The sequence below is a fragment of the Heloderma suspectum genome, chromosome 2 (assembly GCF_057233095.1).
Source record: "Heloderma suspectum isolate Gila_16-S chromosome 2, 16-S_ref, whole genome shotgun sequence".
Lineage (NCBI taxonomy): Eukaryota > Metazoa > Chordata > Lepidosauria > Squamata > Helodermatidae > Heloderma > Heloderma suspectum.
The window spans coordinates 157,209,770-157,231,511 of NC_139459.1; the positions used below are offsets into that span (position 1 = coordinate 157,209,770).

Below are 21,742 nucleotides of genomic sequence, written 5' to 3' on the forward strand. Positions count from 1 at the left end.
ATGATTGCATGTTTCTGAATGATGGCACACAGGGCAAGGTATCATTCTCATATCTGAGAGACCAAAGATGGCATGCAGCTGGGCCCAGCCTATCCAGGGTTGACGAAGTAATAACAGGCACCTTAAACTGGAATGTTGAAAATGCTACTATATGTATACAAGCGAGACCTGCAACAAAATATCCTCACCCATTAACAAAAATGCTCCCGTTCAGAGTTCCAGCCAGCTATGCCCTCCTCCAGTATACTATAAGCTGTAAGGAGCTCAAGCAGGGTATTTCACCCCCACCCATTTTTATTTTCCAACTAATGCTTGGCTACCAAGCATGCTCAATCCTCACTGGGCTGTTTTGTGCAGAATCTTCACTGGGTTGTTAGGTTTACACTTTTAAAGATTTTTGTACTTCAGGATTCTGCAAAGCATGGTAATGCCTCCCTCTGTTTTCTCAGTGTTCACATTTTGGCTCCAATTCTATTGACATTTACCACCTGACCTCACTATTAGATGGAATGACATGAACTTGAAAAGTTCACAGTATCTAGAAACAAGCTTATATTTGATTATTAATTTTCTGAACCGATTCTTAAAATAGCTGCCTTCAGGCTAGTGCAGTAGGAGGGATTTAAATTCCTAAAATAAAGTAATCCAAACTAAATGCTTCTCCCTCTGAAATCAATAGGAAGCAAGCACTGAACTACTAAGGCTGCAAAAACAAAGTCAAAAGCAACTTAAATGTCTTCTTATTGTAGCTGGACTCAGTTCACAATGTTTCCCACCTCCTTCAAAAAGCGGAGCATCCGACACAAGACATTCACCAGTGAGTGAGTAAATCCAGAGACCCCTTGACTATTCTGTACTTGTTCAATTTCATGCCCCATCCACTTCTCATATTCCTCCATCTCATGCATCATTTGATTCAAGACCTCTAGGCTGGATTTTTTGCCATTTCGAAAGTCAAAGGAAATTGCAGCAGCGCTCAAGTTATTCCTCTTTTGTCCAGCAGGGATCTGTGCATTTTGTTTTCTCTTTACTGAGAAGGGGGACAGGAAAGCATTTTAATTCCCATTAGCAATATAGAAGTCAGTACTAATATTCATTTGTGTCAAACCAAATGCTAAGTTACAGGATTAAATTAAAAAAACTTTCAGTTTAAGAGAGGGTTAAAGGTGCTTAAAAGTTAACTCATACACCCCAAAGTAGAGAAATCATAGGTTAAGGCACCTGGCTTATGGTAGTATCCAATGCTAGCATACTGCTAGCACAAACGATGGTGCAACACTTCCCACTTCCTTTCATGGGAACTACTTCTTGGGAACTACTTGGGTGCCTCTCTCTCACTGCCTTACTCTGAGGGATCTTTCTCAGAGGAAGGCACTGGGGGGAGGCAGTCTTGGAGAATACCCATGCCATGGCAGCACAGGCGATCTCCAAGGCCACCTCACCCAGAATCCCTCACTGTGACAAAAGAATGCCTCAGAGAGAGGCATCTGGACCAGAAAGGAAGAGCAGGTTGCACAGCACTCTGGGGCACTAGGTGGGCCAGTGCTGCACTCTGAGAGTTCCACCCACAAGCCTTAATTCTTTCCATTGTGCCAACGTTGTTTTCCACTAGTGCAACATCATTAGTGCTAGCAGAACATCATTAGTGCTAGTGGAATACCAGCATTAAATGCTACCCTTAGCTTCTACACCATGTACACAGTAAACACATTGTACTGTCTCACATATTGTGCTCGCTTACAACTTAATCTTCCATGCATCCACATTTTCTCTTTGTCTTTCAGCCTCAGCCTTGGAAGCAACACTGCAGCTGCAATCCGTGTTATGCTAAACTTTAATATGTGTTTTAAAATTTGTAACTCTTTACTTACAACAGTTAGCATAACATCTTACACTTCAGATAGTGATTCTATGCATATTTAACAATATGGTCTCCTGTGGGTGTAAATTCTAAATAATTCATTCTGACAACTTCTTGCAAAGCTTATCTTAAAATGAAGTGAACAATCTTGTGCTTGTTTAACCAAAAATAAAACAGCAAAGTAACTACTCAACCTTATCAGAAAATCAGATTTGCAGATTTGCTCTGCTCTGCTTGCAAAATCCTAAAAGACAAATTCAATCCATTTTACAATAGAGCCAACCTGCTGCAAAGGCCAATCCTATGCATCAATTTATTCATCAATGCAGAACTCACCTCCTCCTTTCTCTTGCCAATGTGGGTTTATTTATTTATATTTTTAGCCTGCTTTTCAAACAAATATTGTCTCCCAAAGCAGCTCACACCAGTAAATAAAATAAAAGAGATACAGGCCCTGCCCTCAGGCTTACAAACTTAAAAAAAAAAAACTCGTGAAGGGGAGTGAAGGGAAAAGGTAGAGGAAGGAGATCAGTTTGACGATGCCAGAAACAAAGTGGTGAATTGTGAACAGACATTTACATCCTGCTGAGGCGCGGCTGATCTTCGTTTGCTGATGGTCATGCATGGATAGAGGTGCTGCAACTGACCCAGAAGTCTTTAGTTCCCTGACTGGTGGCAGAAAACAGAGTATGTTTCCTCTCACTTCTGCAGTCAGAGGGCAACTGATAGCTGGAAGCTGAGAGTACATTCTGGCAAGGAGGGAAGCAAGCTCTGTGGCAGATGAGGCAACTACTTCATATTTGCATCATCTAACCCCTGCTGTCCAATTAGGAAATTGTATAATCAAATGCCTCCACAAGAATTCTGGAATTAAAAATAGGATTCCAATGGCTAATACAACACAGCTTAGCATCCTGACCCATGAGTAATAAAGGTGTCTCATCTCTGAGGTTTGCCAGATGAGAAACAGCAATGTCTGGCCAGCGGTGATTGATCATTGGCACCCTTCACTAAGAAAGGAATCCAGACAAAGAGGTGCCCATGTTAAATGTATAATTACGTCTTCCTCTTAGCATTGCAGAACACGTACTATAAACAGTTTGCTTCATAACAAAGCCAGGAATGCCATCAGATAAAGCAACCAGAAAGTTCATCTCAGCTCGTAAATGTAACAGATGTGTAATAAGAAAACAAGCTCACAAGTCAGGATGCAATCAAGGAAATATTTTTGTGTCACAAACACACCTTTAACATGTTAAGGAAGGCTAAAATGTTTGTATAAGTATGTTGTTATGGTCATTTATCTTGATAAGAAGCTTCGAAATTCAATAATCTTATTTCGACATATGAAGATTTAGGATAGATGTACATTCTTAGAATTTTTAGATAAGAAACATAAATAAGTAGTAAAAATAGTCTGAATATATTCTATAGCATCCAAAAGTATATAAAGGAGAATCTGAACACACAACAGTGGGAGCTATTGGATCAGCTTTCCTAACCTGTTACCTGTAAAATCAACCTGGTAAGCTTGATATTATCACTGAGAATTAACAATTGTACTTGACTTTGCTTAGAAGCCTTGTTTAGAATGTTTGAATTTATGCATGCACAAGGTTTCGCATTTAGTGCTGTCATGCTGATACTTTTGTAGTAAAAGGACAAAAAGACAAATCTTGTTTAAGATAGTGTTTCTTAGAAATAAGAATTCTGTATCACCCGTATCAAGAGTAAACTATTAAGCTTGCTCATATACATACATACATACATACAATCTCGTTGGCTGCCAATGTACTGACAATATATTTTGAAAGCACCCCTGAAGCAAGGCAAATGCCAGAGCATCCTGCAGCTTCTTCTTCTCTGGCTAGTGGATGGGTCCAGGCAGCTTTTCACCTTGCCATGATGTGTTGCCTCATGATGATACAGACACTAGCCCTAGTGACTCCGAGCTTCTAGTCTTTCTCAGTCTTTGTATCTACACCTGTCACAGCCATGTCCCACCCAATCCTGATATACAGCCCATCACTACTACTGTATGCCATTCTCCCTAACCAAAATGAAAACTTATAGGAAAAGTAGAGGGTCAGCATGCAACTAAGTGGCCATTAGTATACTGAGTTTTAGTGTAGCCCCAAACGTCAGAGGAAGATGACTGGTCCTGAAAGATCAAGGGAAAATGTGGAGACTAAGTTGTAAAGGGACACAATGGCTGGCTTTGCATGTAATGGTAAATGCAAGTTGCTTACCCTTAACTGTACTTCTTCGAGTGGTCATCTGTGAATTCACACATGGGCACTGTGCCTGCGCTGAGCCACTTTCAGGAAACTTCTAAAGCTGAGGAATGTTTTTGGTGGGATCCTTCCCCCACTGCAAGTGTCCCAGTGGGTTCCTACCCATGCCCTCAGTTCCTTTAGGCCTCAAATCCAAGGGAAAAAAATCACATCTTGGTACCAATGTCAAAATTGCCATTGACACCAAAGTGGGGACAGTGGGTGGCTTGTGTGAATGCACAGATGACCACTCAAAGGACTACAGTTACAGGTAAGCAACCTGCGTTTCTTTTTCCTGGTCTCTGTGCATCACACATATGGGCGATTAACAAGCTCGCTTACCGGCGGTGGGTAGGTGTCTCATGACAAGACTGATGACAGCACAGCTTGCCCAAAAGCACAATAGGAACGTGCTTTGACATCCAGTTTGTAATGCTTTACAAATGTCAAGAGTTTCGATGCTGTTGCTACTTTAGATAAGTCTAACAATGGAACACCTTTGCCAAAGACTGTAGATGTGGCAAACCCTCGCGTTGAATGCGCCTGGACGTGAGACAGATGCTCCAAGCCTGACAGCTCATAGGCTAAACAAATTGTTTGCACAATCCATGAAGCCAGCCTTTGACACAAGACAGGAAGGCCCTTTTTGGGACCACCGTAGCAAACGAAAAGTCATTGGGTCTTACGGAAAGAGGCTGTACTGGACTTATAAAAAGATAATGCCCTCTTCACATCCAGAACATGCAATTTCCTTTCAAGGTTGGAGGATGGCTCTGGGAAAAAGGATGGCAATGAGATAGATTGGTTGACATGGAAATCAGAGACCACCTTTGATAAAAAGTCAATGTCTGGTCTCAGGTCAACCTTCTCCTTATGAAAGATCAGGTAGGGATGATCAACCTGTAAAGCACAAATCTCACTAACACGTCTGGAGGATGTGATAGCAATCAAAAAGGCCACTTTCCACATTAGCAACTGAAGGTCTGTCATGGCCAGAGGTTCAAAGAGCTTTGAAAGGAGGGCATGCAAGACAACAGAGAGACTCCACTGAGGCATTAGAATTCTCACTGGAAGTGCCAAATTCTTTAAGCCCCACAGGAACTGATGAGTAGTGGGGTAGTGAAAAGGCGAAAACTTTGAAGTTGCCTTCTGTAGGAGGAGAGAGCTACCAAATAAACCCTTATGGATGAAAGCTTTAAACCTATCACAAACAAGTTATGAACAAACAAAAGAACATTGTCAATCGATCCTTTGAGGGGATCGAAACCATGGAGACTTGCAATCTTTGAAAATGAAGACCACTTAGCAGCATAGGATCAGCACATAGCTGGTTTCCTAGCTGCAACCAAAACAGCCTGGACTTCCGCAGGGACCTTAGTACTCATTGCCGAATTCTCCAAGCTGTGAGCGTCAAAGTGTCGAGATCTGGATGCCGAATCATGCTTTAATCCCAAGAGACAAGACCTAGAGTCTGTGGAAGACATAGGGATTCCTTGTTGGACAGATGCAGTAGGGTTGTGAACTACAGCTGCTTCAGCCACCAAGGAGTGATCAAAATACAATCCATTCTGTCTTCTGTCAGATATGATAGTGCTCTTCAAGCACCTGAAAGGTTGTCACAGAGAGGAAGGCCAGCATTTTATTTTTTATTTATTATTAAATTTATTAATCGCCCATCTGGCTGGTCACCCAGCCACTCTGGGTGATGTACAACATACAATAAAAACAGTTTAAAACAATAAAATTCTACAATAAAAACATTTTCTAAAATACCCTAACCCACCCCAAATGCCTGCCTGAACAACCACGTTTTTAATGCATGACGGAAGCTCATTAAAGAGGGGGCATGACGGAGTTCCCTAGGGAGGGAGTTCCACAGAGTGGGGGCCACCACAGAAAAGGCCCTCTCCCTCGTCCCCACCAGTCTAGCTGTCCTGGCTGATGGGACAGAGAGAAGGCCATCCGAGGCTGATCTTGTTAAGCGGCCTGTCTGGTGCGGCTGGAGGCGCTCCTTAAGATAGGCTGGGCCGGAACCATATAGGGTTTTAAAGGTCAAAACCAACACCTTGAATTTGGCCCGGAAAACAACTGGTAACCAGTGCAACTCCTTCAGCACTGGAGTGATGTGATCTCGCCGGCGGCTGCCTTTAATCAGGCGAGCCGCCGCGTTCTGTACCAGCTGCAGTTTCCGAACCGTCTTCAAGGGTAACCCCACGTAGAGCGCATTACAGTAGTCTAAACGAGAGGAGACCAGGGCATGTACTACCGATGGGAGCAGATGGTCGGGAAGGAAGGGGCGCAGCCGCCGTATCAGATGGAGTTGATACAGCGCTGTCCGGCTCACAGCTGACACCTGAGCCTCCATGGACAGCTGGGAGTCCAAAATGACCCCCAGGCTGCAGACCTGGTCTTTCAAGGGTAGCCGTACCCCATTCAACACCAGGTCAACATCCCCCAGCCTCCCACCAAAAGTACCTCGGTCTTGTCGAGCATCTATTCTCGATCATCCCAGAGTGCAGGACACAGAATAATGGGCTCCAGTTACAGGAAGCCAGATTCCGGCTGAACATCAGGAAAAAGGTCCTGTAAGAGCAATACAACAATGGAACCAATGACCTAGGGAGGTAGTGGGCTCTCCCACACTGGAGGAATTCAAGAGGAGGCTGGACAGCCATCTGTCAGGGATGCTCTGACTTGGATTCCTGCACTGAGCAGGGGGTTGGACTCCATGGTCTTCTAGGACCCTTCCAACCCTACTATACTATGATTCTATGACACTACAACAGGATCAGATTTTTTTTTGTTTTTCAAAGAAATGAATTGGGGGGAGATTGGTAATCTTTGGGCTTGCAATGCTTTGCTCACTTACCTAACAGTAAGTCTCATTAAATTCACTGGTGCTTGCCTCCGGGTGGGATGTGTAAAATTGCACTGTTAATATGCCACAGTTCCAGGGACTGGGCATTTGTCAGTTACAAAGTATAGCGACTCCTACTGACCATTTTTGCAAATTACAGAAGTATATTTCAAAACAAAGCCTTTGGGTATATTTTTAATCTATGTTTTTTCTTTATAATATAGAAATCACAAGGTTTTCAATTTTGAATTTTTGGACATTCGTGCTAAACTTGCTTCAAAAGAGTCTCACAACTGCAAGCAGTGGGAAAAAAATTGTCTTTGTTTAAAGTCTCTCAGCAAAAGAACTAGTGAGTTTTCTTTTTTTTAAGAATACATTTTCTTCCTTCTGTAAAACTAATACCCATACCATCAATAAAAAATAAACTAAAATAAATCCCCATCAGATGCACATAGGGCTTTGATCTCAGAATCCTCCATCTAAAGTGGGCTGTCCCACACTGGAGGCGTTCAAGACGAGGTTGGACAGCCATCTGTCAGGGATGCCCTGATTTAGATTCCTGCATTGAGCAGGGGGTTGGACTCGATGGCCTTGTAGGCTGCTTCCAACCCTACTATTCTATGATTCTATGATTCTAAAGAATGGCAATCCTTTAGGACTGCACTCCAAATATAAATTGTTATTATGAAGGACCATAAAGAAAACCTCCAAGCAGCCAATGGATTGCACCTATATTTTTGTCTGAGGCCCCTAGCAGCTTATAGTATGTATCCTGCAGGTGGTGACTGGCACAGCAAGGACAACTTTCAGGAGGATGGGAAAGCGGGGAGTGGCTGGAGGAAGACTAATGTTGTCCCTATCTTCAAAAAGGGCAAAAAGGAGGAAACTGGGAACTACAGGCCAGTCAGTCTGACATCAATCCCTGGGAAAATTCTGGAGCAGATGATAAAGCAATCCATCTGGAAGCACCTTGAAAACAATGCAGTGATTACTCAAAGCCAACATGGATTTGTCAAGAACAAATCCTGCTAGATGAATCTGATCTCATTTGTTGATCAGGTAACCTCCCTTGTGGACTGTGGGAATGCTGTGGACATAATATACCTCAACTTCAGCAAAGCTTTCAACAAAGTGCCTCATGGTATCCTGATGAGCAAACTTGCTCAAAGTGGGCTAGATGAAACAACTATCAGGTGAATCCACAGTTGACTACAAAATCAGACTCAAAGAGTGCTTATCAATGGGGTCTTCTCAAACTGGGGAGAAGTAACAAGCGGGGTACCACAGGGCTCAGTCCTGGGCCCAGTGCTCTTCAACATTTTTATTAATGACTTGGAGCAGGAGGTGCAGGGAATGCTGATCAAATTTGCAGATGACAAAAAATTGGGCAGGCTAGCTAACACCCTGGAAGACAGAAACAAAATTCAAAGTGATCTTGATAGACTGGAGCGCTGGGCAGAAAACAACAGAATGAAATTTAATAGGGATAAATGCCAAGTTCTGCACCTAGGAAAAAGAAACCAAATCCACAGTTACAAGATAGAGGATACTTGGCTCAAGTATCTTTGTTTCTTGTTTCTATAATGCTAAAGTTAAATCATGCTTTAGTGTTATGTCCAAACCAGGCCAATGTGATTGTCCACCTCAAAGAAGAAAGAGAAATGCATATTTTCCCTTCAGATTCCACCAGTGAGGAGGGATGGAACATTATCCACTTTTATGCCCAATGATGCATGAAATGCATCATTTTGTAAAATTAATTAGTAAGATGATGAATGAACACAATCCAAGTCAAATTAAACAACTATAATATATACTATACCAGTCAGTTTGTAATTAACTTATTTTAGATGACTATCCCTAAAACGCAATTATATTTATGTGCACATTTCTTCAGGCATGCTAAAATTAGTATGTTAATTGCTATGCCTTCATTTTTTTCATTAAAGTCTAAATAGTGTAAGGGAAGTCTATTCTATTGGTTATATCTCAAAAATCTACAAGTATTCCAATAATAAGAATTTCAAAGTAGATCTTTGAATTTGTTTGCCCATTACATTTAAACCACCTAACAGCACAACCCTATGCATCTCTACTCATAATCAAGTTCCATGAGTCCAATGAGACCTAATCCCAATTACATTTTTATAGGATTGCAGCCTAAGTGTACTTTATTGAATTTCCCCCCGATAAGTTGAATTGGCTATTGGAAAAACCTTTTAGATAATTATACAGCACATAAAATTAACATGCACCTCTGTCGTGCCATCCCAGAGGAATCCTCTTTAGAGGATGTTCTGGATGTTCTCGGGGAACAAATTGCTTCAAAGGATCCTGGGGCTGACGGAGAAGGTCCTGGGCCCTCAGGAGAGAGGGCTTCAGATCTTCCCCCTCAAAAGGTGGAAAACTCTGCTTCCGAGTTAGGGGAGATGCTGAGCCACCACCCAGCCCCTGAGAATGCCAGAGCCTGAAGGTACAGGCTTAGACTGGGGCCAGTTGAGGAAGTGCTCGCTTGCAGAAAAGGACTCCTCAGGAGTAAGCTTGCAGAAAAACACTCCTCAGGAGTAAATACTTTCTTGTGAGCAAGGTCCTCTTCATGAGTAGGAAGACCTGTAATGAACTCTAGCTGAGCCCTGGGTGGGGCTCTGGAAGCGCTGGCTATATAAGCCTTCAGTCAGAGGTTATGAGTTGCTGGAAACAAAGTCTTGCTTTTAACTTCAGTATTACTGGCCTTGTAGTGGCCCCCACCCACTGCTGGCTCTGGCTCCATCCAGTAGAGGACATGTGGCCCTTGACAGAGAAAAAGTTCTCCACCCTTGATTTATCCCAAAAGAACCACTACAGTGATGGATCTGGTGGCTCTGCGCAAAAGACATAAGTAATCCCAAACACAAAAAGGCATAACCACTGTTCAAGAGTGCTTGCTATCTGAGAAGAGGCAATGTTTTTGCCCTAGAGACAGCATCACTTCCAAAGCAAATCTTTCATAACAATTCAATAGGAACCAAATCATAAATCCAACTTTAAAGAATGCTTTTAGCACTAACTCCTACTGCTCATTTGTACTTAATGAGAACTCATTCTCACTGTGTTAATAAACCCATGTCTGGTCTGTACTATTTCAGACTGCAGGTGAGGGCTGGATGCTCTTGAAAGAAAAAATCCCTCCACATAGAAATCTAGCATGTTAGAGACAAGCCCAGGCTACAACTTCTCTTCCTGACACACTCATTTTCTAATTGCAGGGAATTTTTGTGTGCTCAGTTACCTTAGCCCCTATCTGCAGCAGTACAGGTTTGTCACTCAGTGAGAACTACAACTCAGCCAAAGCTTTAGCAAAGATCTGAGAGAAAGCAGACCTATCTTTCTGACAGCTGAATGGAAGAGGGCCATTTTAAAATCATACCTTTTGTTAATGTTTGTTTTTGCTTCCTTACATTAGCATTCAATACTTGCTGCACAACAAATGTGGCATCTGGAGTCTGTTCTTCATTCTGAAGTCTTGAGTGGACTTTCTTGACTATGTTAGTAGCATTAAGGGCTAAATGAATGTAAAAAACATGGGTGCAATATATTTTAATTAGTATTCTCCAATATATCATTTTAAAAAGCTGAGTGCTTTGCTCAACTTAGCAGTCAGCTATGCTCCAAAGCATCCTTTCCCCTACAGGAGGTGCAGGCAGAAGATACATCTGGATTGACTGGCAGATCTCTGAGAGATTTGCAGTAGATCAGCAAGGATTTCCTACTTCCAATTATTTAATAATAGCAGGAATAAAATGACTCCCAACACACACCCTAAATTATACTGCTGAAATGAAGAACATTCCGGGTAACCAGAAGTGGATTTGTGTGTACAAGGATTGTGAGCTCCACTCAGAAGAGCTCCTTAAGCTCAGAATTCTTTAAGTGCATGCCTTTTGCATCAGGTACCATCGCAGGGTTCTACTAAAAGCAACAAAATAGATCCCACAAGCCTGACGTCTGCCCACCCTTGACCTACAGCAAGCCCCGCAAGATACTTCTTGTTTCTGGTGTGTGTGTGTGTTTTTAAAGGAGAGTAAAGCGAACCTGTATGTCCCAGTGACTGAAAAACTGTTGTTGGAGTTGAAAGTACATTTACTCCCTCTGATGAGGTGGTAGATGCTTGTGGCTTAGAAGCCTCTTTTTGGTCAATGGCCACAGAGTTTTCTTCTTTCAGAAGGTGAAGCATCCTAGGTAAAGAGCAAAGATGCACAGCAAATTTAGGTACATTGATTTAGGTACACTGGGAGCCCTTTTTGCCTGAAGAGCAGGGTAAAAATACTGTAAATAAATAAAATAAACAATCTTAACATCCCACTGGGTACAGCAAGGGAGAGAAATGAAGCAGGGCCATTCTATTGGCTTTGCTGAGGCCCCGGCAACATTTGGCTCCTCCTCTTGCAGAACTGTTATTATTCCAGCTGGTTGTTATAAGAATTTTGTAACTAAGAGTCTTTGTAAGGTGCTCCGATAGCTTTTTTGGCTGAAGAGTAGGGTAAAGATGTTTCAAATGATATCACCCAATGGAGGAAGATATTTTCTAAGGATCACCAATACACACACTATTTCCACAGACCTGCTTTAACTCTAAATCACACTATTTTTACCACATATTCTTGTGTATAGGTACTTAGGCAGATTTATTTTTATAATATTTATTTGTATTATTTATAGCATTACTAAGTTGCCTTTCTGCCCAAAGAGGCAACTTGTTGCATGGCACCAGCTGAGGTGAAATACAATAGCTGTACATAAAGGCACTTTGCCAAAGTAGTCCCCAAAGCTGTAGAACAACTTCCCTCTGGAAGTGAGGAATTGTTCTTCACTTGCCTTTCAGAAGAGTATCTTGTTCCACAGATCTTCAGGAATATACGGGAAAGAAGGAAGGTTGAGGATACTGTGCAAATACAAGCATTGTCCCCCAGTCACTGTGCTTGCCTGATCAACGCTTGGGCAAGTTTGTTTTGTACCCTACTACTAAACAGAAGGAAATTTCATGTGTAAGTCCAACTTCCTTTTGTCATCATTACATCACCTGCTGCAGAATCTGCTTTTCAAAACTGACATCTGCGAAGATAAAGGTGTCAGTCTTATACAGCCTCAAAGGTGGACAGTAAATATCTGGATTAAGTGGCCAGGTGGCAGTGGGGTGGATTTTTGCTATGCCTCAGGGAATAGAAGTACAACTATGTTTGCATTTATATGTCTTTCTAGTCCCAGCAAATGTTTCAGGCAGGATGAATCGATTTAAATCACCACAATTTAAATAACTGATTTAAATCAGCTTGAAAAAAAGGTCAATTTAAATCAAGTTTCCTGCTGAAACTTCTTCATTTATTGTTGAACAATGGTACAAACCTGACCACTAAACCATGTTTACAACTAAATGGAGTATTATTTATAAATTTTCATTCTTACAAGCAGGCTTTGCATCTCTTTCCTTCACTATATTTTGCATGTTTTTTTTCCTTTTACCTATAGAGGTAAAAAAAAACATTTTAAAGACCTATAGAGGTCTTTAACATATTCCCATATTTGGTCTTTCTTATGACCAGCACCCATGACCGTTTGTTCTTAACAGCAGAGTCCTCTACATATCTGCTCAGAAATACCTTTCATTGAGTTTGGTGAGACTTACTCCCAGGCAAGTAGGATTTAGGTTGATTGCAACCTAAATATGGCAATACAGGAAAGATGCACACTGTCTTTTCTTCTTTCCAGGGTTGCTCATTTCTGTTTCACTCTGTCTTGGCTCACCCTCACAAAAACAAAGTAGAAAACAAAAATGAACATCCCATGACCGAGTCAAAAGAAGTTATGATTGATACTGGGAAGACTGAACAGTTTATTTTCATCAGGTGAAAAGGAAATTTCTATGTTTGGTAGGAAGAGCGTAAATATTATTTGAGAAATTATCAAGATGGTTCTACATTTCTACAGAAAATCCTCCTTTAATTCAATAACCTGGTTCGCATGGCACTCCCGGCTCACTGTGGGTTGTTTAACCCATGAGTTGTGTGTGCAGCTGCCTTTATGAATATGCAACCCACAATATGTCGGTGGCATGTCGTTTGAACCCAACCACCCTGGGTTATTCCAAAGGTTAAACTGTGGGTTATTCAAGGGTTTGTAGTAGAGTTATGTGAGGGTTGTTTAACCATGAATAACCCACAGTATCTAGGTTCGAACAACACACTGCAACCCCATTGGGAGTTGCATATTCATAATGGCAGCTGCACACATCCAGCATGCATCGCAGCTCATCATGAGTTAAATAAACTACGGTAAACTTGACATGTCATGCAGACCAGTCCGTAGTATCTATGTCTTTGCACATGTGACTTCAGTTAGTCAGAAAAACAGAAACTGAAAGCCTAAAATCTTCAAGAAGCAGTTCAGCTGGACAGTCATTTTCATGAGATGAAATGCCCATGTTTTATTGGTTTGTGAGTGTGACAGAGCCATTAATTCATTTTTATGAGATTCTAAGTCTGTAGCTATGTTCTTTTTAAAATGAGAAAAATTAGTATGTGTGGTTTTTAAATCCACAAATCCAATTTAAATTTTAAAAATCTGACTTAATTTTTTTTTTAAATCTTGTGTGTTTTAATCACTAGTTTTTATTTACCCTGGGTTCCAGGTCTGGAAATGGGGGAGATGGTATGGAATGGAGGATATTTTGTATTTGAAAAAAAAGTTCCTTTAAGATTTTGTAACTAGAAGGGTTTTTTAAAAAGATGGATAGTAAATACGAGCTGCTACTTGCAGCTGTTTTAAAATAGGAGTCTGTAGCACTACAGAGTTCATTGTGATCCTGAAAGAGTATGTTTCCTGGAGCCATGGCACCTCTACCCCTGTAGGCTAGTCCAATACACTCTTCTGCCCACCTAATAATGATAGTCTTAGATACTGTGACATTGAGCCCCCTGCTCTTAAGAGACGAACAGGAATTCAGACAATTAGAATTTACTTGACCCTACCCACAACACTCTCATAGTCTGTAGCCTGTGCCCTCAAGGTATTGGGGTGAAGAACCTGGCCTAATTCTGCTTGCAAGAGGCCGAGGCTATCTGCCACTTACATTTTCACTTGCGTCACCTGCAGTATGCCTTACAAGTGGCCTCATTCATCTTGTTCATGGAAGAGCAATGGAACGAATGGTAGAGATCATCTCTGGAGTGTAGCCCTTGGATTGTAGTTTACTTTGTTGAACTCCTAATACTCAATTGAGTCTGGATGCAAAATGGGATCTTAGGCCAACAGGTCCCTGCAAGACACTAGATGCCACAATTCCTGTGCCTAACGAGCTGTATGATCAGGGAATTAGGGTATTTACAGACAGTGTAGCGCAGCCAGCATCACTTCCATACAGGTGAATCTGAATCTTTTCCATTGCCTGGAGAGTATCAGGGTCAGCAGGAACACATACAGAACTACAAGGGGCATCTTTTACTTCTGCTTTCAAGTCTATGAACCAGGAGAAAAAATGATTTCAAGGTCCACTCAACCCTAGTCCAAATACTGCCCTCACTCTGCCTGAATATTCATGTCTCTCTAAAGATGACTAGCGGACATGGAGACCAGGTTGGTTTCTGTCCAAAAGAGAAACATCTCTGCATTTGGTGGCCCTCTTATGTGTGCACTTTGGTCATAATATCATCCATTTGGATGAGAACATGTTCATTCTTAAGCCTATGGGGGAATGCTTGAAGGGCCTGTTGAACTACTCTCAAATCTCACCAGTTGATGGGTTGAACAGTCTGAAAGCCCATAGGTCTTGTGCCATAAGCTCATAGCAGTGGCTACCCCCCACTATCCAGTGAGGTTTGTGTCCGTCATGTAACTGTGAACCCCTTATGAGATTGTGACAGTGCGGCCACCCAAGACAGGGACTGCTACACCTCCAAAGAGTGGGTCACTCAGTAGTTCAGTTTGTGAGGAATTTAATCCTGGTGGGGAAAATGAGCCATTTTAATGGTCTGAAATGGAGGCAGGCCCAAAAGACAGGAAAACACTAAATCTTGTAGGTGATATCAGCAGCTCCTCCAAAGCCATCTTTCTGATCTTGTGTTCTCTCTTTGGAGAAAGAGCCTGCCCTGGTGAGTCTTGGCTGCTGTGGAAAAAAGTGCAAGTGTCTACTCACTACATTTTCATCTGGAAGTCCATGATGGCCTCTGTGAACACACAGCAAGGTAACAGATCATCCAGGTAGGGATACATGTTTACTCCCTGGGCTCAGAAGTGAACTATCAATGCTACTTGGATGTTGGTGAATACGTGAAGCTGTAAGCCATACTGAAGAGTAGAGTTACATATTAGAAGGTATGTTTTCCACAGGGAAACTTAAGAAATCTGCAATGTTTGGGCATAATTGGTATCATATGGAGATATACTTCTATCAGAGTTACGAATGAAAACTAGCTGCCCTGATGACTGCCTGTAGGATGGATCAGCCTACTTACTTACTGTGAATGTCCCTTCTGGTGGTGTGTGGGGGTATACAAGGCAGGTTAATTCCTCCTGCTTGCTCAGGAGTCATGTGACTTAGCTTTTTGAATTATATGCTCTCCTAAGACATTCTGTCTTAGAAGAGCAAAATACAAAAAACAGAGCTGTGATCTAGGCACTGAATTGGTTAATGCTTCTTATATGGTATGATGTTGAATGGAAACCTCAAGGGGCAATCCATGAATTGAGGACAGCTACTGTTTATTAAAGTGTGTAGTCTTGGATATCTCATTTAAAAAATAAACAGAAGGAACCTTCATGGTAAATATCAAGGTTCCTTTCTCTGACTGATATAGGAGGGATCCAAGCTGGATCCTCAAATTCCAAGGACTCTGGTTCTGAAGCCACCACCTGGTGAGAGCCTGTAATATGCTGTTGTGGCAAAAGGCATCAAAAACAAGCATAGGCCCTTTTAGGGAGGCTTCACACACTGAGTAGGAGCTAGCAGCAACATCTGAGTTCAGACTTGGCTGCTAAGTTAAAGCAGTTAAAGCTCAGTCTGAATTTGCCAGTTGATTTCTCTCTGACCTTGCTTCTGGACTGTCCCCAGTGTTGACCTTCCTGGAACATGACCCTTGCTGTGCCTGACCATGCTTATTGGAGTCGAACCCTTGTTTGTTGACTGTATGCCTGAAAACCCAGGCGCAGGGGTATCAACAGGACCCACAGCTTAAAATGGTACAGCTAAGTGGCTGTACTATGAAGGAAGAAATACATGCTGTAGTACTCTCCTCACCAGTGTGCCTTTGCAGAGGCATCAATGTCAAGCTTGTAGTGCACAGATGGGGAACCTGTGGTCCTCCAGATGTTTTTGGACTCCAATAGCCATCAGGCCCAGCCAACATGGTCACTGATCAAGGATGATGGGAGCAGGAGTCCAACAACATCTGAAGGGCCACAGGTTCCCCACACCTGTTATGGCTATTGAATGTATTAGCCAAGAAACAAGTGGTGGCTCTGTAATTGGTGCACTTCTTGAGGTGGCTCCTGCTCTGGAAGAGAAAGTTGTGCTATTAGAAGAGGATAAAATATGATGTTTTGTATGCTGGGACAATGCAAACCTTGAGCCCTCATGCCATTGAATATCTCTTTCCCTTTGGAAGGCTGTGATAAGTAAAGAGGTTGAACTCTTGAACATGCTAAGACAGCCTTTGCTTGCCACTGAAGAGAACAGGATCTGGTTCAGTCTTGGATGCCTATGCTGGCTGTGGTATTTTCTGATCTGATGAGTGTGCAACTCCCAAAGGAGGTGTAAGGACAAGAAAGCCAGTTTGATGGTAAGGGGCTCCAGCCAGTTTAGGCTGTGTGTAGCTACCTGGCCTGCCCAGGTTACTTGAACTACTTGGTCCTGGCAACTGGAGGGCTGGACTGCCATTTGAGTGACTGCTTTATTTTGGATGTTAGGGGGGACTTGCAGTTGTGTTTGTTGATTAAGTCAATGGCAACACGAACCATTAAAGTGGCCAGGAGTGGAAAGTGAGCAAGACCAAATCTCAATATGCTAAATTCTTACACCTAGAATGTGAACTAGGGCTTCAGGTCTGCTGTTTTGCAGGCTGTAAGAGGTCCATTGTCTTCAGGGATCTCCTGTATTCTTGCTCTGGCTAAGGAGATGAGCCCTGAACTGGTATCTATGATGGTTCCTGGATGCTGTATCTGTAGCAAGGGTGCTGATTACTGTTTTGCCAATTCATCAGGAAACGATGGCTCTCTAAGCATATGAGAGGAAGGTGGAGATTCTATTTGGCTGTGCAAAGAAAGTGATGGGATCAGCAAGGCATCCAGACAGGCCCATGGGGCCCCAAATCTATTTCACAGAAACCAAGTGTCCAGTGGTGTAAATGGAAGGTCTTTCTCTAAACTTAATTGCCATACAGGAAGGGATTGGGGGGGGGGGGTCACAGCGGGGAAGGGTTAACCCTCTCCCTATGTCCTGTGCCCCTCCAATCCCCCCTTTATGGCAATTAAACTTAGAAGAATACCTTGAATTTGTGTCAATGGAAGTCCTCCCACCCCAGCTTAATTGTGTAGGATGGGGCAATTTTCCTCCAGAAGGGAAAGAGAGAGAACTGGGGGAAGAGAAGGAGAGACAAGTCAGGAAGAAAGGAAAAAAGGTGTCTACTGCCCTCCTAAAATATTAAACAATTTGGGTAAGAAGTTCTTCTCCAGATACATCAGGTGTGTGTTAGATCCTGGACGTTCAGACATCACGTTAAGCCATGATACATTTTTGAGTTAACCATGATGGCCTAGCATGGTGTCTAAATGGCGTTTTTCCCAACCATGGTGGTTTGTTAACCATGGACTAACCACACTCATTAACCACTTGCTGCAACCCTAACCAGCGGGCCCTAACCATGGCTTAGCATGATGTCTCAACAGGCCCCCGTGGTTAACTGAGTGCTACCACAGAGTTCTGTGGCAAGAGCAGCTGAAGTTGGCCCACCCGCTCCTGCCAGCACTCCAGATCTTCATGGTCAAAACCTGCCTAGCAAAACATGACATGGCAGCCAAGAGCCAGCCTCCTTGCTCTCTGTCCCCGCCTATAGTACAAAAACGGAGAAGCATACAGGAAGAAAATATGCTTTCAATCCCATACTGCTGTTATTGGCACAGTGATCTTGAGCACTTAGCACTCCCAAGCATAAGCACCTGTGTCTGCCATGATAAGGGGAAGCATCCCTGCCTGCCTGGCAGCTGGCCAAGCAGCAGCATCCCTGCCTCAAATGACACCCCTGCACCCAAACCTGCACCCCCCATGCAATGGCTGCCTGTAACTGCTGCAGCACCAAGCCCCATCATGGCCACTGCTGCAGCAACGATCACCAAAATGGCTGCCTGCAGCAGCTTCCTCTGCTGAAGCCCCAAACTGGCTGCCCACAACAGCTTCCTCCACTGAGATGCATGGCAGCCCATCTGGAGGACTGCAGAGTTTAGGAGTAATCATGGTATTTAGTGAGCGGTTAGGCTAACTACACTGCGGGCTGCTGTGTGCAGCATGGCTTCTCTTCATCTCTGTGTGGCCCTGTTCCGACAATACGCTAAGCCATGATGGTTAGCATTTTTAAGCTAACCATGATGGTTTAGCTTGATGTCTGAATGGCATTTTCCCCAGCCATGGTGGTTTGTTAACCATGGACTAACCAACCACTTGCTGTGACATGGTTAGCGGCCCTAACCATAGCTTAGCATGAAATCTAAACAGGCCCCCGTGGTTAACTGAGTGCTACCATAGAGCTCCCCAGCAAGAGCGTCCAAAATTATCCCTAGCCCCCATGGCTGCTGCAGCAGCTTCCTCTGCTGAGGCTCCAAAATGGCCACCCACAGCAGCTTCCTCCGCTGGGATGCATGGCAGCCCATCTGGAGGACTGCAAAGTTCAGCAGTAACCATGGTGGTTAGTGAATGGTTAGACTTAACTACACTGCAGGCTGTGGTTACCTGCACGTGTGGCAGGGGCTCTCGCAGTGGTTAGCACTAACCACCCTGCACCATGGTTAGCCTAACTACACTTCCCCAATGTGCATCTGAACAGGGCCTGTGTTCTCCCTGCCCTGTATTGTGGCACATAGATGTGGTACAGTGTGCGGCTTCCTAGGCTGCTCCTTGTCACAAGTCCCCACCACACAGAGAGACAACCCCAAAAACTGCAGAGCAAGCACTCTGGCCCACTCTCCAGCCCTCAATGCTCCAGCATTCCAAAATCACCTCCCCCTTGTCCCACCAAGGGAATTGTGCACTAATTTATTTTGAAATTAATTGATCAAGGTAATGATGATTGATAAATGCAGGTAATTAATGGAAAGTCAACTGATTAAATTTTAGAGCAGGATCTGGGAAATCATTTGGGGATAAGCCTCTGAGCCTTTTCTTGCTTTTGAATCAGTGCTGTTAAATTTCTGAAACTCCATTTTGGTGCAAAAGTTGCCAGTTTTAAGTGCATGTGTGAAACGGCTCATGTAAAAACCTATCAGCCACTCTTTTTTGTACATTGTTTCATACATGTTCATTAATTTGTACCCCAGCTTTAGATCATTCTAAATCCTCTTCAATTACAATTAAAGAACTTATTTTATTTGGTGTGATTTGGATGGGAAATTGGCTGGCTTTGCCTTCTTTAAAATTTAAATAAATCCTAGCCATTCTAAATCTGCATCTATAGATATAAATTAGCATGTGTAAACTTTATACAGATTTATGTCCTATGGGCCTGGGCCCCAAATCTTTTAAATGCCTAGCAATACCCCTGCATCCAGATATAGGTATACATGGAGCCCTTTATGGCAAACTTGTGCAGCTACAGCAAATAGTTAATTTTGTAAGGATTCTGTGTGCTGAAGACTGCCTGAAGGGGAGGGCTCTGTAATGGAAATGTTTCTGTTGGTAGGAGAACTTGTTGAATGTGTACTGGTTAGAGGTATGGGAAGATGCAGATATGCTTCCTCCATGCAGAACTAGTGATATGTCATGAACTTGTTAAAATATTTTAAGCTGAGGATGACTCTCCACTTGCCCCCACCCTTGGGGACCACAGAATATTGAGTCTACACCAGATAATTTAAAATGGTAGTCCCCCTCCCCTAGGATAATTGGAATGGCTGGAACTCTGTGAGAGAGGAGCACTTCTAGTGGGGAAGGAGGTAACTCAAGGGGCTTGAACCTTCCCTCTAAGCACGACAGAACAATTCTCTAGCCACTCAGGCACAGCAGCAGACTGAGATCTTGACCAAGGGTCTGCAACTCCTGTAGTCAGCAGAAAAGAATATGAGCGCTTCCTAAGTTGCTTTCTATCTTCTGTCTTTGTGAGGTTAGCAGAGAGTGAGTGAGAAGCAGCCAAAGCAGAAGTGAAAGAAAGTACACACACACAGAGCTCACATATGCACATGCAGACATGCTATATATAGAGAGAGAATGGAAAGGGAAGGCAACCAAATTGGGTGGGTGGGCCAAATGACAAGCCCTCCATGGGCTGACTGATGTCCAAGTGGCACAGCTACACCCCCTGATGTCAGCATCAAGGTAATGATGGTTGATAAATGCAGGTAATTAGCTGAAATTCAACTGATTAAATTTTGGAGCAAGATCAGGTGGTTGCCTTTGGCAAATGCATGGTCCTCCTCCTTTGGTATAGTGCATACAGCCTTTTTTTTCACTCCTGAAGTCTCCAAATAACTTGCCCCTAGAAGAGGGCTGTTGCAAGATTAACTGTACAATGCTTGAACCACACATTCTGGCAGCAACTCTCACTCTCTCTCTCTCACTCACTCACACACACACACACACACCGTGATAGCTCTGAGTACGGTAGTCAGAGTTTATCTCCATTGGCACTTTAATCCTCTTCCTTGTTGCCTCATTTTCTGGGGCTTTCAATTAAACCAATGGGGGCACTGGTTGGGTTGAGATGCCTAGTGTCATGCCTCCCCCAGACTCCTCGTCATCAGAGGATGAAGGGGAAGGGCAGGCTCCAGCAGATCCAGAAGGGACTAGCAGCAATGTAGAACAAGACACCTTGCCTTCAGGCGGCAGGCAAGACTCAGCTGAAGCCTTGCAAACAGAGTCCAACAGTGATGAAGGGATCACATGGCCCATCCAACCCCAGCTGAGTGCAGGCTCATGAGAGTGAAAGATGGTCTTATAGGCCCCTTCCAACCCTACTATTGTATGATTCTATGATCAACACTGGCAGTCTGCTAGAACCCAGAAGCTACAGGGCTAACTGCCAGCACCTGGTGTCAGGCTGCTAGGGAATAAAAGGCTCAGAACAGCCCAGGAATTATGCCAGAAACAACGTTCACCTCCCAGTGTTTGGCCCATCCAGCTCTCAAAGTATTTGGACTCCCTGTAGTGGCTAGAGTGTTGGACTGGGAGTCAGGAGATCTGGGTTCTAGGCCATGGAAGCTCACTGGGTGACTTTGGGCCAGTCACAGACTCTCAGCCCAACCTACCTCACAGGGTGGTTGTTGTGAGGATAAAATAGAGAGAGGGAGGATTATGTATGCTGCCTTGGGTTCCTTACTGAGGAAAAAAAGTGGGATATATATGTAATCAATCAACCCTTGGATTGCGACCTCAATTCTGCCTGTCTCTAGCAGTCCTACACTGTGACTCCAGGACTGTGTTAATCAACTCTGCCAACATCTCAGCCGAATTGAGGAATCCCAGCTGCAGTTTCTCTGCCCCAGCATCCACAACTGATAAGGTCAGCCATAAATCTCTGC

General features: G+C 43.3%; 1 protein-coding gene across 5 annotated transcripts in view; it reads right to left on the reverse strand.

Annotated features, from left to right (window-relative positions):
* SPICE1 (spindle and centriole associated protein 1) overlaps nt 1–21,742 on the reverse strand; it is a 98,736-nt gene that overhangs the window by 53,032 nt on the left and 23,962 nt on the right. For all 5 annotated transcript variants that reach the window (XM_084835311.1, XM_084835312.1, XM_084835310.1 and 2 more), the window contains exons 7-9: nt 11,063–11,205; nt 10,398–10,532; nt 777–1,030 (exon numbers count right to left, since the gene is read on the reverse strand). In XM_084835311.1, the coding sequence (XP_084691437.1) occupies nt 777–1,030; nt 10,398–10,532; nt 11,063–11,205 (532 nt within the window). The remainder of the gene's footprint in view (nt 1–776; nt 1,031–10,397; nt 10,533–11,062; nt 11,206–21,742) is intronic.